The 13498-nt window shown below is 46.7% G+C and overlaps 2 protein-coding genes across 2 annotated transcripts; both read left to right on the top strand.

Annotated features, from left to right (window-relative positions):
* Positions 1–2361: 2361 nt before the first annotated feature.
* Positions 2362–3444, top strand: LOC127213738 (speckle-type POZ protein-like). The gene has a single exon (XM_051174203.1). The coding sequence runs from the start codon at positions 2362–2364 to the stop codon at positions 3442–3444; it is 1083 nt and encodes a 360-aa protein (XP_051030160.1).
* Positions 3445–7195: 3751 nt separating this feature from the next.
* Positions 7196–8278, top strand: LOC127213737 (speckle-type POZ protein-like). Its single transcript, XM_051174202.1, has one exon. The coding sequence runs from the start codon at positions 7196–7198 to the stop codon at positions 8276–8278; it is 1083 nt and encodes a 360-aa protein (XP_051030159.1).
* Positions 8279–13498: the final 5220 nt, after the last annotated feature.

Below are 13498 nucleotides of genomic sequence, written 5' to 3'. Positions count from 1 at the left end.
CCCCTGCCCAGAATGTGGAAATGGACAAGATCTCCTGAGTGAAATAGGCCCAAGGGTGTTAGGGGAGTGCACAGGGGAAAGGGGGAGCAGAGTATAGATCAGGAGGGTCTGGGGATTTCAACTTGGGGCAAGGCAAGAGAGGAACTGAGCAAGAGAAGGGATACCTCGATAGAAGGAGGGAGATGTTTTGGGGTGAAACCGAGCCCAGGCTCTCGGGAAATTCCAATGAATCCACAATGCAGAGCCCTGCTCAGAACCTAAGCCTCAGGGGATAGGGTGTCTTAACTGCCCTTGCCTTGTAATCAGCTTGATGACTCCCTTCTTTGTCAATGTCGAAACTTCATCCAGTACCTGATGGGATCTGATGAAGAGAAGCACAGCTAAGCACAGGCCAATCTCCTGCAGTCCAGTCTTACAGAAGGAGGAGGAGAGATAAAGTGAGCAAGGCGGGTAAAGAAAGGCCTTGGCCTGGATACACAAAGAAACAGCAGACCCAAGCAAGATTCGAGTGGGAGGTCACTGTCTAAGGGCTGCCGGCTGGAGAGCTTCCTAAAACTGAAGACTGAACTTGGCCTCGGGAGTATGTATGACATTTGGGTGTCTTGGGCAGTTTTGGGCACCACAGCTGGCAGGAAACAGAGCCAATTCCCTGTGGAGAGATCCCTTCCTAAGCCTAGGTATAGGAGGGAAATTCTTTATCTGGTCTCAAGTAATGTCAATTACTATGCTGATTCCCCATGTGGGAATTCCCCATCCAGATGAGTGAATTGGGCTTGGGGTTGGGAGAATGTGGGCATTCCTGCGGGATTGAGAGGCAACTGGGATTGGGATGTAAAATGACGTAGGTGTAAAAAAAAAATTTAAAGACAATATGAGAACAATAACTTAGAGGAAAACAAGTGAAATGCCCAGTATTTGGCGAGTAATTGAGAAACGGGAATCTACTCTGTCAGCATGAACGGATAGAGAAGAGTTTCGGATCTTCGTTTCTTCACTTGACACAATAAGCACAAGATACTCCCGGTTCCTCACCTGACTTCATGTGCAATAAACTAACATCTTGACATTGAGATCATTGCACTGGGAAATACTCTGCTGCAGGTGAATTAGGTAGCTAAACTTGCAGCAGGAACATTGGAGACCCAGGGACGGACCCACCCTAACCCTCATCTTGAGGCCAGAAGACCGATAATCCTCTAATCCTCTCCTTGGGCTTTAATGAGGCCACGCCCTCTGGGAGGAGCCCATAAAGGGACTTACACAGAGGAAGGTCTTCCTCTTTGCCCAGTGTTCTGCGCCTTGAAGGAAGTCTTTTCCCTCACTGGCATTAGCTACTAATTTTCTGAATTCCTGCAAATACTGAAGACCAGCAGACAAGGTAGGTCTACCCCAGCCTTACTGAGTAAGGACTGCATTTTAGACTTACAGCCCGGGGTCCTCTTAATGAATCCCTTTTCTTCATGCAGGCAGAGATCCCTTCTATATATAACCTCCTGCCCTAGAGAAGCTCTGTACCACACATTTGATTTATGAAATGCTAGTAGCCATTCAACAGCCGAGTATGACCCAAGATTCAATATAGACAAGAAAATGGAGAGATGTGACTCTCCCAAGTAGCTTAAAGTGTCTTCTCTGAATCAAACTTTGGGGTCCGGGCAGAAAATTTCAGACATCCCCGAGTCTCCAGCCCCAAGGTGGTGGGAACAGAGAGGGAAGCAGAAAACAGAAATCTGAAAGCTATCTGTGGCGATAAGTAGTGGAGCATTTATTGAAGCCATACAGGTAGTTTACGGAATCCTAGAGCGATGAAAATGGCAAAGCAGCTGTACTAGTGAGGCATGGAAGCCAAGCAGACCACTTTCATCTGAACACTCGGGAGACAAAGCAGATAGATGGTTCTCTCTTTGTTCAAGTACAAGCAGGGCTACGCCCGAGATGGAACGTGTCTAAAAGGGTAGGAGAGCTCTTGTGCTTCATCACTGAACTAGAGTTGTAGAAAACATAGGAGCGGTGTCTTGTTTTTTCAGTCTCAGTCTCAGGATTATCTCCAGGGTCTGAGGAGAGGAAGCATTCTGATGCTTGGGGAGAGCTCAGAGAGACTGAGGTAGGCAAGGGATAGTGGCTTGGTGGCTTTGTCTCCCCTGCTTTACGCTCGAAGCTCAAAACCCAATATCAGTGTCTAGCTCTTTTATTTATTTATTTTGTTTGTGTGTGTGTGTGTGTGTGTGTGTGTGTGTGTGTGTGTTGTAGATATGTGTATTTGTGACTTCCCACACCACAGCTTGAAGACGAAAAGTCGTACTTCTTCATTTCGTATCTAGGTTAACCTTCAAAGGACCACAAGCAAATAAGTCCGCGGACATGGCAGCCGAGTGCCAGAGCTGGGGCTACACAGAAATCAGCTTCCTGGAATTCTGCTACAGTTGGACCATAAGCAACTTCCGTTTCTTCCTGCGGGAAAGCAGCGAAGCCATTAAAAGCCCAACCTTCTCCTCGGGAGCCAGTGACAAAAACCAGTGGTGTCTGAAATTACACCCGAACGGGGTCGATGAAGAAAGCCAGGATTACTTGTCGGTTTACCTATCGTTGCTCAGCTGCCCAAAGAGCCCAGTATGGGCAAAATTCCACTTTTGGATCATCAATTCCGAAGGAGAGCAAACCCAAGGTATGACGAGCCTAAGATTCTATATGTTCCAGCAACATCAACACTGGGGATTCAAAAAGTTCGTCCGTCGAGATTTCCTTCTTTCCAGGGAGCCTTGGCTCCTGGAAGACAATGAGCTGAGCCTCTGGTGCCGGGTGACTGTGGTCAAAGACACCTTCGACATCCCTGATGAGGGCACGAAGCCAGAGTTCCAGACGCCAAGGTGCACGTTGGCAGATGAGTTAGGAGAGCTGTGGGAGAAATCCCTCTTCACAGACTGCTGCCTGGTGGTAGCTGGCCAGGAGTTCCAGGCTCACAAGGCCATCTTAGCAGCTCGCTCTGCGGTTTTCAGAGCCATGTTTCAACATGACTTGGAGGAGAGGAGAACAAACCGCGTTGAGATCCACGATCTGGAGCCCCAAGTCTTCGAGGCAATGATGGGATTCATGTACACCGGAAAGGCACCAGCCCTCCAAGGCATGGCAGAAGCTGTGCTGGCAGCTCCAGGCAAGTACGGCCTGGATCGGTTGAAGGTCATGTGCGAGGATGCCTTGGGCAGGGACCTCTGCGTGGAGAATGCTGCCCAGACTCTCATCCTGGCTGACCAGCACACTGCAGGGCAGCTGAAAACCCAGGCACTGCATTTCATTACAGCTCATGCTTCCGAGGTCTCTGAGACCTCAAGCTGGAAGACAATGGTGGGCTCATTTCCCCATTTAGTGGCTGAAGCATACAGCTCCCTGGCTTCAGCTCACTGCTCCTCACTGGAGCCCCCTCTCAAACGCCTCAAGCAATCTTAGGATCCACTCCGCAGTGACCTACAGGTGCATTGGAGAAGCAGCAGCCAGAGTTGGTACCAAGGACACCCGGGTAGAGCTCGGGACATCTGTAGCATTCACTGACAATCTTGGGAAAGACAGCATGGGGGCTCAGGACTTTAATACCGCACTACATGATTTCAAAGGCAGGTTGTGTAAGGGGGGAGCACCGTATTCTTGCATACTCTACCCACTTGCTGTACTGCTTTGCTTTGTCTTCAACATTTCCATACTGGGGTTTTGCTAAGTTCCTGACCCCACCCCCCTTCCCAATCAGTGTCCTTGGAATACACCTGTGTGGGCTACAGTTTACAGAACATGTGATCTAGGATTTAGAGGAAAGGAGGAAGCAAATGTGAACATTTGCTCATAAGAGACATGGATGAGCAAGAAGACACTTTTTCTTTTTCTTTTCTTTTCATTTCATTTCATTTCTTTTCTTTTCTTCTTCTTCTTCTTTTTTTTTTTTCTCATTTAAATTCAAGCGATCAGACCAGAGGTTTTAGTAGGTTGCCCAAGCAATTGACTGTGCTGCAGAGGAGCAGTTCATGAGTTCAGCTCTCGATATACATGGTTGACTTCTCAGTGATCTCCAAAGGGGACCCAGAGGATTGAAGCCCTCTCTCTATCAGTGTGGTTGTATGCATCACTGTTCACCAAAGGCAATATATATTGTGAATAAAAATTGTACAATCAGTATGTGGGTCCCATGCTGTTTCTGTTAGCTAACGGCCGCTTTAGTCCATTCAACTGTGCTAGGTAGTGGCAGTTTGGGAAGCATCCTAAGAGTCACACCAGGCTCCAAAGTGCCCATTCCCCTTCCATTGCACTTAAAGTTTCCCACTGAGGGTCACTCCATTGTTTACATGTACCACATTTTCCCAGTCCATTCTTCCCTTGAGGGGCAATTAGGTTGTTTTCGGGGTCTGGCTTTTACACATGCTGATGCTGTATGGTGTGTCTGTACATCCTGTGGGCATATGCCCAAGAGCACTACTGCTATGCCTTGAGTTAGATCCATTTCCCCTTCTCCAGAAATGCTTATCCAGACTTCCACAGTGGCAGTACAAGTTTGTGCTCCCACCAGCAGTGGAGCAGTGCTCACCTTACTGCACAACCTCTCCAGCGTAAGTGTAAGATGATATCTGAGAGGACGTTTGATTTGGATTTCTCTGATGGCTCAGGATCTTGGATCCTGATCGCTTCCTTATTGGCCTTTTGGTCCTCTGAGGTTCTTGTGTTGGAATTCTCTGCTTAGCTCTGTATCTCGTGAATTCACTCACAAGAGGACAAGCCAAGGCCAAGCAGCCTATACTCCACAACACAGAGAACCCATTAAAGTAGGAGGGCCTTAAGACAGCCCTACTTGTACACTCCCTGCCCAGAATGTGGAAATGGACAAGATCTCCTGAGTGAAATAGGCCCAAGGGTGTTAGGGGAGTGCACAGGGGAAAGGGGGAGCAGAGTATAGATCAGGAGGGTCTGGGGATTTCAACTTGGGGCAAGGCAAGAGAGGAACTGAGCAAGAGAAGGGATACCTCGATAGAAGGAGGGAGATGTTTTGGGGTGAAACCGAGCCCAGGCTCTCGGGAAATTCCAATGAATCCACAATGCAGAGCCCTGCTCAGAACCTAAGCCTCAGGGGATAGGGTGTCTTAACTGCCCTTGCCTTGTAATCAGCTTGATGACTCCCTTCTTTGTCAATGTCGAAACTTCATCCAGTACCTGATGGGATCTGATGAAGAGAAGCACAGCTAAGCACAGGCCAATCTCCTGCAGTCCAGTCTTACAGAAGGAGGAGGAGAGATAAAGTGAGCAAGGCGGGTAAAGAAAGGCCTTGGCCTGGATACACAAAGAAACAGCAGACCCAAGCAAGATTCGAGTGGGAGGTCACTGTCTAAGGGCTGCCGGCTGGAGAGCTTCCTAAAACTGAAGACTGAACTTGGCCTCGGGAGTATGTATGACATTTGGGTGTCTTGGGCAGTTTTGGGCACCACAGCTGGCAGGAAACAGAGCCAATTCCCTGTGGAGAGATCCCTTCCTAAGCCTAGGTATAGGAGGGAAATTCTTTATCTGGTCTCAAGTAATGTCAATTACTATGCTGATTCCCCATGTGGGAATTCCCCATCCAGATGAGTGAATTGGGCTTGGGGTTGGGAGAATGTGGGCATTCCTGCGGGATTGAGAGGCAACTGGGATTGGGATGTAAAATGACGTAGGTGTAAAAAAAAAATTTAAAGACAATATGAGAACAATAACTTAGAGGAAAACAAGTGAAATGCCCAGTATTTGGCGAGTAATTGAGAAACGGGAATCTACTCTGTCAGCATGAACGGATAGAGAAGAGTTTCGGATCTTCGTTTCTTCACTTGACACAATAAGCACAAGATACTCCCGGTTCCTCACCTGACTTCATGTGCAATAAACTAACATCTTGACATTGAGATCATTGCACTGGGAAATACTCTGCTGCAGGTGAATTAGGTAGCTAAACTTGCAGCAGGAACATTGGAGACCCAGGGACGGACCCACCCTAACCCTCATCTTGAGGCCAGAAGACCGATAATCCTCTAATCCTCTCCTTGGGCTTTAATGAGGCCACGCCCTCTGGGAGGAGCCCATAAAGGGACTTACACAGAGGAAGGTCTTCCTCTTTGCCCAGTGTTCTGCGCCTTGAAGGAAGTCTTTTCCCTCACTGGCATTAGCTACTAATTTTCTGAATTCCTGCAAATACTGAAGACCAGCAGACAAGGTAGGTCTACCCCAGCCTTACTGAGTAAGGACTGCATTTTAGACTTACAGCCCGGGGTCCTCTTAATGAATCCCTTTTCTTCATGCAGGCAGAGATCCCTTCTATATATAACCTCCTGCCCTAGAGAAGCTCTGTACCACACATTTGATTTATGAAATGCTAGTAGCCATTCAACAGCCGAGTATGACCCAAGATTCAATATAGACAAGAAAATGGAGAGATGTGACTCTCCCAAGTAGCTTAAAGTGTCTTCTCTGAATCAAACTTTGGGGTCCGGGCAGAAAATTTCAGACATCCCCGAGTCTCCAGCCCCAAGGTGGTGGGAACAGAGAGGGAAGCAGAAAACAGAAATCTGAAAGCTATCTGTGGCGATAAGTAGTGGAGCATTTATTGAAGCCATACAGGTAGTTTACGGAATCCTAGAGCGATGAAAATGGCAAAGCAGCTGTACTAGTGAGGCATGGAAGCCAAGCAGACCACTTTCATCTGAACACTCGGGAGACAAAGCAGATAGATGGTTCTCTCTTTGTTCAAGTACAAGCAGGGCTACGCCCGAGATGGAACGTGTCTAAAAGGGTAGGAGAGCTCTTGTGCTTCATCACTGAACTAGAGTTGTAGAAAACATAGGAGCGGTGTCTTGTTTTTTCAGTCTCAGTCTCAGGATTATCTCCAGGGTCTGAGGAGAGGAAGCATTCTGATGCTTGGGGAGAGCTCAGAGAGACTGAGGTAGGCAAGGGATAGTGGCTTGGTGGCTTTGTCTCCCCTGCTTTACGCTCGAAGCTCAAAACCCAATATCAGTGTCTAGCTCTTTTATTTATTTATTTTGTTTGTGTGTGTGTGTGTGTGTGTGTGTGTGTGTGTGTGTTGTAGATATGTGTATTTGTGACTTCCCACACCACAGCTTGAAGACGAAAAGTCGTACTTCTTCATTTCGTATCTAGGTTAACCTTCAAAGGACCACAAGCAAATAAGTCCGCGGACATGGCAGCCGAGTGCCAGAGCTGGGGCTACACAGAAATCAGCTTCCTGGAATTCTGCTACAGTTGGACCATAAGCAACTTCCGTTTCTTCCTGCGGGAAAGCAGCGAAGCCATTAAAAGCCCAACCTTCTCCTCGGGAGCCAGTGACAAAAACCAGTGGTGTCTGAAATTACACCCGAACGGGGTCGATGAAGAAAGCCAGGATTACTTGTCGGTTTACCTATCGTTGCTCAGCTGCCCAAAGAGCCCAGTATGGGCAAAATTCCACTTTTGGATCATCAATTCCGAAGGAGAGCAAACCCAAGGTATGACGAGCCTAAGATTCTATATGTTCCAGCAACATCAACACTGGGGATTCAAAAAGTTCGTCCGTCGAGATTTCCTTCTTTCCAGGGAGCCTTGGCTCCTGGAAGACAATGAGCTGAGCCTCTGGTGCCGGGTGACTGTGGTCAAAGACACCTTCGACATCCCTGATGAGGGCACGAAGCCAGAGTTCCAGACGCCAAGGTGCACGTTGGCAGATGAGTTAGGAGAGCTGTGGGAGAAATCCCTCTTCACAGACTGCTGCCTGGTGGTAGCTGGCCAGGAGTTCCAGGCTCACAAGGCCATCTTAGCAGCTCGCTCTGCGGTTTTCAGAGCCATGTTTCAACATGACTTGGAGGAGAGGAGAACAAACCGCGTTGAGATCCACGATCTGGAGCCCCAAGTCTTCGAGGCAATGATGGGATTCATGTACACCGGAAAGGCACCAGCCCTCCAAGGCATGGCAGAAGCTGTGCTGGCAGCTCCAGGCAAGTACGGCCTGGATCGGTTGAAGGTCATGTGCGAGGATGCCTTGGGCAGGGACCTCTGCGTGGAGAATGCTGCCCAGACTCTCATCCTGGCTGACCAGCACACTGCAGGGCAGCTGAAAACCCAGGCACTGCATTTCATTACAGCTCATGCTTCCGAGGTCTCTGAGACCTCAAGCTGGAAGACAATGGTGGGCTCATTTCCCCATTTAGTGGCTGAAGCATACAGCTCCCTGGCTTCAGCTCACTGCTCCTCACTGGAGCCCCCTCTCAAACGCCTCAAGCAATCTTAGGATCCACTCCGCAGTGACCTACAGGTGCATTGGAGAAGCAGCAGCCAGAGTTGGTACCAAGGACACCCGGGTAGAGCTCGGGACATCTGTAGCATTCACTGACAATCTTGGGAAAGACAGCATGGGGGCTCAGGACTTTAATACCGCACTACATGATTTCAAAGGCAGGTTGTGTAAGGGGGAGCACCGTATTCTTGCATACTCTACCCACTTGCTGTACTGCTTTGCTTTGTCTTCAACATTTCCATACTGGGGTTTTGCTAAGTTCCTGACCCCACCCCCCTTCCCAATCAGTGTCCTTGGAATACACCTGTGTGGGCTACAGTTTACAGAACATGTGATCTAGGATTTAGAGGAAAGGAGGAAGCAAATGTGAACATTTGCTCATAAGAGACATGGATGAGCAAGAAGACACTTTTTCTTTTTCTTTTCTTTTCATTTCATTTCATTTCTTTTCTTTTCTTCTTCTTCTTCTTTTTTTTTTTCTCATTTAAATTCAAGCGATCAGACCAGAGGTTTTAGTAGGTTGCCCAAGCAATTGACTGTGCTGCAGAGGAGCAGTTCATGAGTTCAGCTCTCGATATACATGGTTGACTTCTCAGTGATCTCCAAAGGGGACCCAGAGGATTGAAGCCCTCTCTCTATCAGTGTGGTTGTATGCATCACTGTTCACCAAAGGCAATATATATTGTGAATAAAAATTGTACAATCAGTATGTGGGTCCCATGCTGTTTCTGTTAGCTAACGGCCGCTTTAGTCCATTCAACTGTGCTAGGTAGTGGCAGTTTGGGAAGCATCCTAAGAGTCACACCAGGCTCCAAAGTGCCCATTCCCCTTCCATTGCACTTAAAGTTTCCCACTGAGGGTCACTCCATTGTTTACATGTACCACATTTTCCCAGTCCATTCTTCCCTTGAGGGGCAATTAGGTTGTTTTCGGGGTCTGGCTTTTACACATGCTGATGCTGTATGGTGTGTCTGTACATCCTGTGGGCATATGCCCAAGAGCACTACTGCTATGCCTTGAGTTAGATCCATTTCCCCTTCTCCAGAAATGCTTATCCAGACTTCCACAGTGGCAGTACAAGTTTGTGCTCCCACCAGCAGTGGAGCAGTGCTCACCTTACTGCACAACCTCTCCAGCGTAAGTGTAAGATGATATCTGAGAGGACGTTTGATTTGGATTTCTCTGATGGCTCAGGATCTTGGATCCTGATCGCTTCCTTATTGGCCTTTTGGTCCTCTGAGGTTCTTGTGTTGGAATTCTCTGCTTAGCTCTGTATCTCGTGAATTCACTCACAAGAGGACAAGCCAAGGCCAAGCAGCCTATACTCCACAACACAGAGAACCCATTAAAGTAGGAGGGCCTTAAGACAGCCCTACTTGTACACTCCCTGCCCAGAATGTGGAAATGGACAAGATCTCCTGAGTGAAATAGGCCCAAGGGTGTTAGGGGAGTGCACAGGGGAAAGGGGGAGCAGAGTATAGATCAGGAGGGTCTGGGGATTTCAACTTGGGGCAAGGCAAGAGAGGAACTGAGCAAGAGAAGGGATACCTCGATAGAAGGAGGGAGATGTTTTGGGGTGAAACCGAGCCCAGGCTCTCGGGAAATTCCAATGAATCCACAATGCAGAGCCCTGCTCAGAACCTAAGCCTCAGGGGATAGGGTGTCTTAACTGCCCTTGCCTTGTAATCAGCTTGATGACTCCCTTCTTTGTCAATGTCGAAACTTCATCCAGTACCTGATGGGATCTGATGAAGAGAAGCACAGCTAAGCACAGGCCAATCTCCTGCAGTCCAGTCTTACAGAAGGAGGAGGAGAGATAAAGTGAGCAAGGCGGGTAAAGAAAGGCCTTGGCCTGGATACACAAAGAAACAGCAGACCCAAGCAAGATTCGAGTGGGAGGTCACTGTCTAAGGGCTGCCGGCTGGAGAGCTTCCTAAAACTGAAGACTGAACTTGGCCTCGGGAGTATGTATGACATTTGGGTGTCTTGGGCAGTTTTGGGCACCACAGCTGGCAGGAAACAGAGCCAATTCCCTGTGGAGAGATCCCTTCCTAAGCCTAGGTATAGGAGGGAAATTCTTTATCTGGTCTCAAGTAATGTCAATTACTATGCTGATTCCCCATGTGGGAATTCCCCATCCAGATGAGTGAATTGGGCTTGGGGTTGGGAGAATGTGGGCATTCCTGCGGGATTGAGAGGCAACTGGGATTGGGATGTAAAATGACGTAGGTGTAAAAAAAAAAATTTAAAGACAATATGAGAACAATAACTTAGAGGAAAACAAGTGAAATGCCCAGTATTTGGCGAGTAATTGAGAAACGGGAATCTACTCTGTCAGCATGAACGGATAGAGAAGAGTTTCGGATCTTCGTTTCTTCACTTGACACAATAAGCACAAGATACTCCCGGTTCCTCACCTGACTTCATGTGCAATAAACTAACATCTTGACATTGAGATCATTGCACTGGGAAATACCCCGCTGCAGGTGAATTAGGTAGCTAAACTTGCAGCAGGAACATTGGAGACCCAGGAACGGACCCACCCTAACCCTCATCTTGAGGCCAGAAGACCGATAATCCTCTAATCCTCTCCTTGGGCTTTAATGAGGCCACGCCCTCTGGGAGGAGCCCATAAAGGGACTTACACAGAGGAAGGTCTTCCTCTTTGCCCACTGTTCTGCGCCTTGAAGGAAGTCTTTTCCCTCACTGGCATTAGATACCAATTTTCTGATTTTCTGAATTCCTGCAAATACTGAAGACCAGCAGACAAGGTAGGTCTACCCCAGCCTTACTGAGTAAGGACTGCATTTTAGACTTACAGCCCGGGGTCCTCTTAATGAATCCCTTTTCTTCATGCAGGCAGTGATCCCTTCTATATATAACCTCCTGCCCTAGAGAAACTCTGTATAACACATTTGATTTATGAAATGCTAGGGCCATTCAACAGCCCAGTATGACCCAAGATTCAATCTAGACAAGAAAATTGAGAGATGTTACTCTCCCAAGTAGCTTAAAGTGTCTTTTCTGAATCAAACTTTGGGGTCCGGGCAGAAAATTTCAGACATCCCCGAGTCTCCAGCCCCAAGGTGGTGGGAACAGAGAGGGAACCAGAAAACAGAAATCTGAAAGCTATCTGTGGCGATAAGTAGTGGAGGATTTATTGAAGCCATGTAGGTAGTTTACGGATTCCTAGAGCAATGACAATGGCAAAGCAGCTGTACTAGTGAGGCATGGAAGCCAAGCAGACCACTTTCATCTGAACACTCGGGAGACAAAGCAGATAGATGGTTCTCTCTTTGTTCAAGTACTAGCAGGTCTGGGGTTTATTTTTTTCTTCATACTTGGGACACAATAATAGACATGGCTTAGAGTTTTAGATTATGTTTCCCATATGTTTCCACTTCTCTGAGGCTGCAACCTGGATATCTTTGGAATGATCAATGCAGATTTTAAGATTAGTTTCACATAAGACAGTAAAGACTGCTAGGCATTGCTAGATCATTCCATTTTCTAGATTGAAACCACATCAATAGGTATCTAATTTTGAGGAGTATGCACAACTTTTGAATAGTTTGGAACATTTTGTACACTCATGAGAAAAAAATGTCCTCTGGAGTAACAGAACAAATAGAATTAATCTCTCCATATATGAAGAAAGCATACTCATTAGAATGACTTGTGGTTACAGTTCTGCTAATCCCTCTGTGCCTAGCTGTGAAGGGGATGTCCAAGAATGCAGTACTTACTCAGTCTAGAGGGTTGCAATAGTCAGCTGGTCTTCAGCAGTTGATGGAATTCAAATATTCTCTAAGGTCAGTTGGTGTTGGGATGAATTTGCTACCAGGTGAGTGCAAGCAGAGTGCTAAGGCTTCCTTCTTCCTTGTTCTTTTGTATGTTTCTAGAAGGTTTGTCCCAATTTAGGATGTGCCTCCCAGCCTCCGATCTGTATTAAAAATGTGTGTGTGTGTGTGTTCAGATCTTGTGATTTTAGCCAAATGCTCTTGTATTTTGCCCTGAGAGTCTGCATTTCATATGGATCTACCTGCTCAAACTCATGCAAATTTTTCTCAGAATTGTGACCTCCTTTTTAAGGTATTATTCCAGGTGTGGTGCACTTGAGAACCAAGAATAACCATCACAAGTGATCACTGCTTACTGGAGTTAATCTTCCATGAATAAAGGAATGGTGGTCATTCCTACACATTTGTTATTTATTCTTCTCCTGTTTTTAGAAGTATTACTATTGCTGGGCATTGGTGTCACATGCCTTTAGTCCAGCACTCAGGGGGCAGAGGCAGGCAGATCTCAGTGAGTTGAGTCTAGTGTTTTCTACAGAGCTAGTTCTAATACAGCATTTAAATAAGACAGAATAAGCCAGTCTTAAAAGAAAAAAAAAACAGAAAAGAAAGACAAAAAAAAGATAAATAATTTTTTTTCTATCACTCCACTGTAATGGTACATACCTTTATTCCTAGCAACTGGGAGGCTTAAACAGACTGGTCGCTTTGAGCATAAGTCTAGCCTCGTATGCTGAGGTATTGGAAGGACAACTAGAGCTGTTACACAGAAAACTGTCTCTCCTTAAAAAAATAATTCTTCCCATAAACATTATCCAGGAAGTGGTCATTGTCTTCCCTCCCAGGTCTGTCTCAGTGTTCACAATATGGGGGTCAGGGTGAAAAACTTTATTCCTGGTGCCTATTAAACAGAGCCAGATAGGACCCTCTGAAATTGGCTGTCTATTCTCCTGATTTTTATTCCATTCATAATAACAGTCCCAGGGATGGCCCCACCAAATTTCCTTGGTGGTCTTGCCTGCCTTTCTCAATTAATCCTCCTGGAACTCACCATTCATTATACACTTCAGGCTGTAATGTAAAAGGATACTAAATACCTCTCAATTTTCATGCTGACTGCCAAGATTCAGCTACTCATTTCCTTATAATTTTCATCCTTTACTACTGAGTTCTGTCCTCTTTAATCTTTGAATGTCCAGGCTTATTCTGCTGGACTTAACATTGTAGGAGCATTCTGGTTTGCAAAGGGTGCAGAGTATATTCAACAGTCACTGAAGAGCATCTTCTAATGTGGAATGGAGTATGGAAATTAACAAGTACAATACCTTCAAATGAGATATTTCTAGTATTTGCTACCTACCGCCCTGACCATGAAACAACCTGGTGAAGAATCACTTGTGCCCCTAAGTGTCCACTT

Source organism: Phodopus roborovskii, unplaced genomic scaffold (genome assembly GCF_943737965.1).
Source record: "Phodopus roborovskii unplaced genomic scaffold, PHOROB, whole genome shotgun sequence".
Lineage (NCBI taxonomy): Eukaryota > Metazoa > Chordata > Mammalia > Rodentia > Cricetidae > Phodopus > Phodopus roborovskii.
Note: the sequence above shows the minus strand (reverse complement) of the source record. Positions and strands in the feature narration are given on the sequence as shown.

What these genes read in the sequence shown, in the direction of transcription:
- LOC127213738 (XM_051174203.1), top strand. Translation starts at nt 2,362, where the DNA reads ATGGCAGCCGAGTGCCAGAGCTGGGGCTACACAGAAATCAGCTTCCTG.
- LOC127213737 (XM_051174202.1), top strand. Translation starts at nt 7,196, where the DNA reads ATGGCAGCCGAGTGCCAGAGCTGGGGCTACACAGAAATCAGCTTCCTG.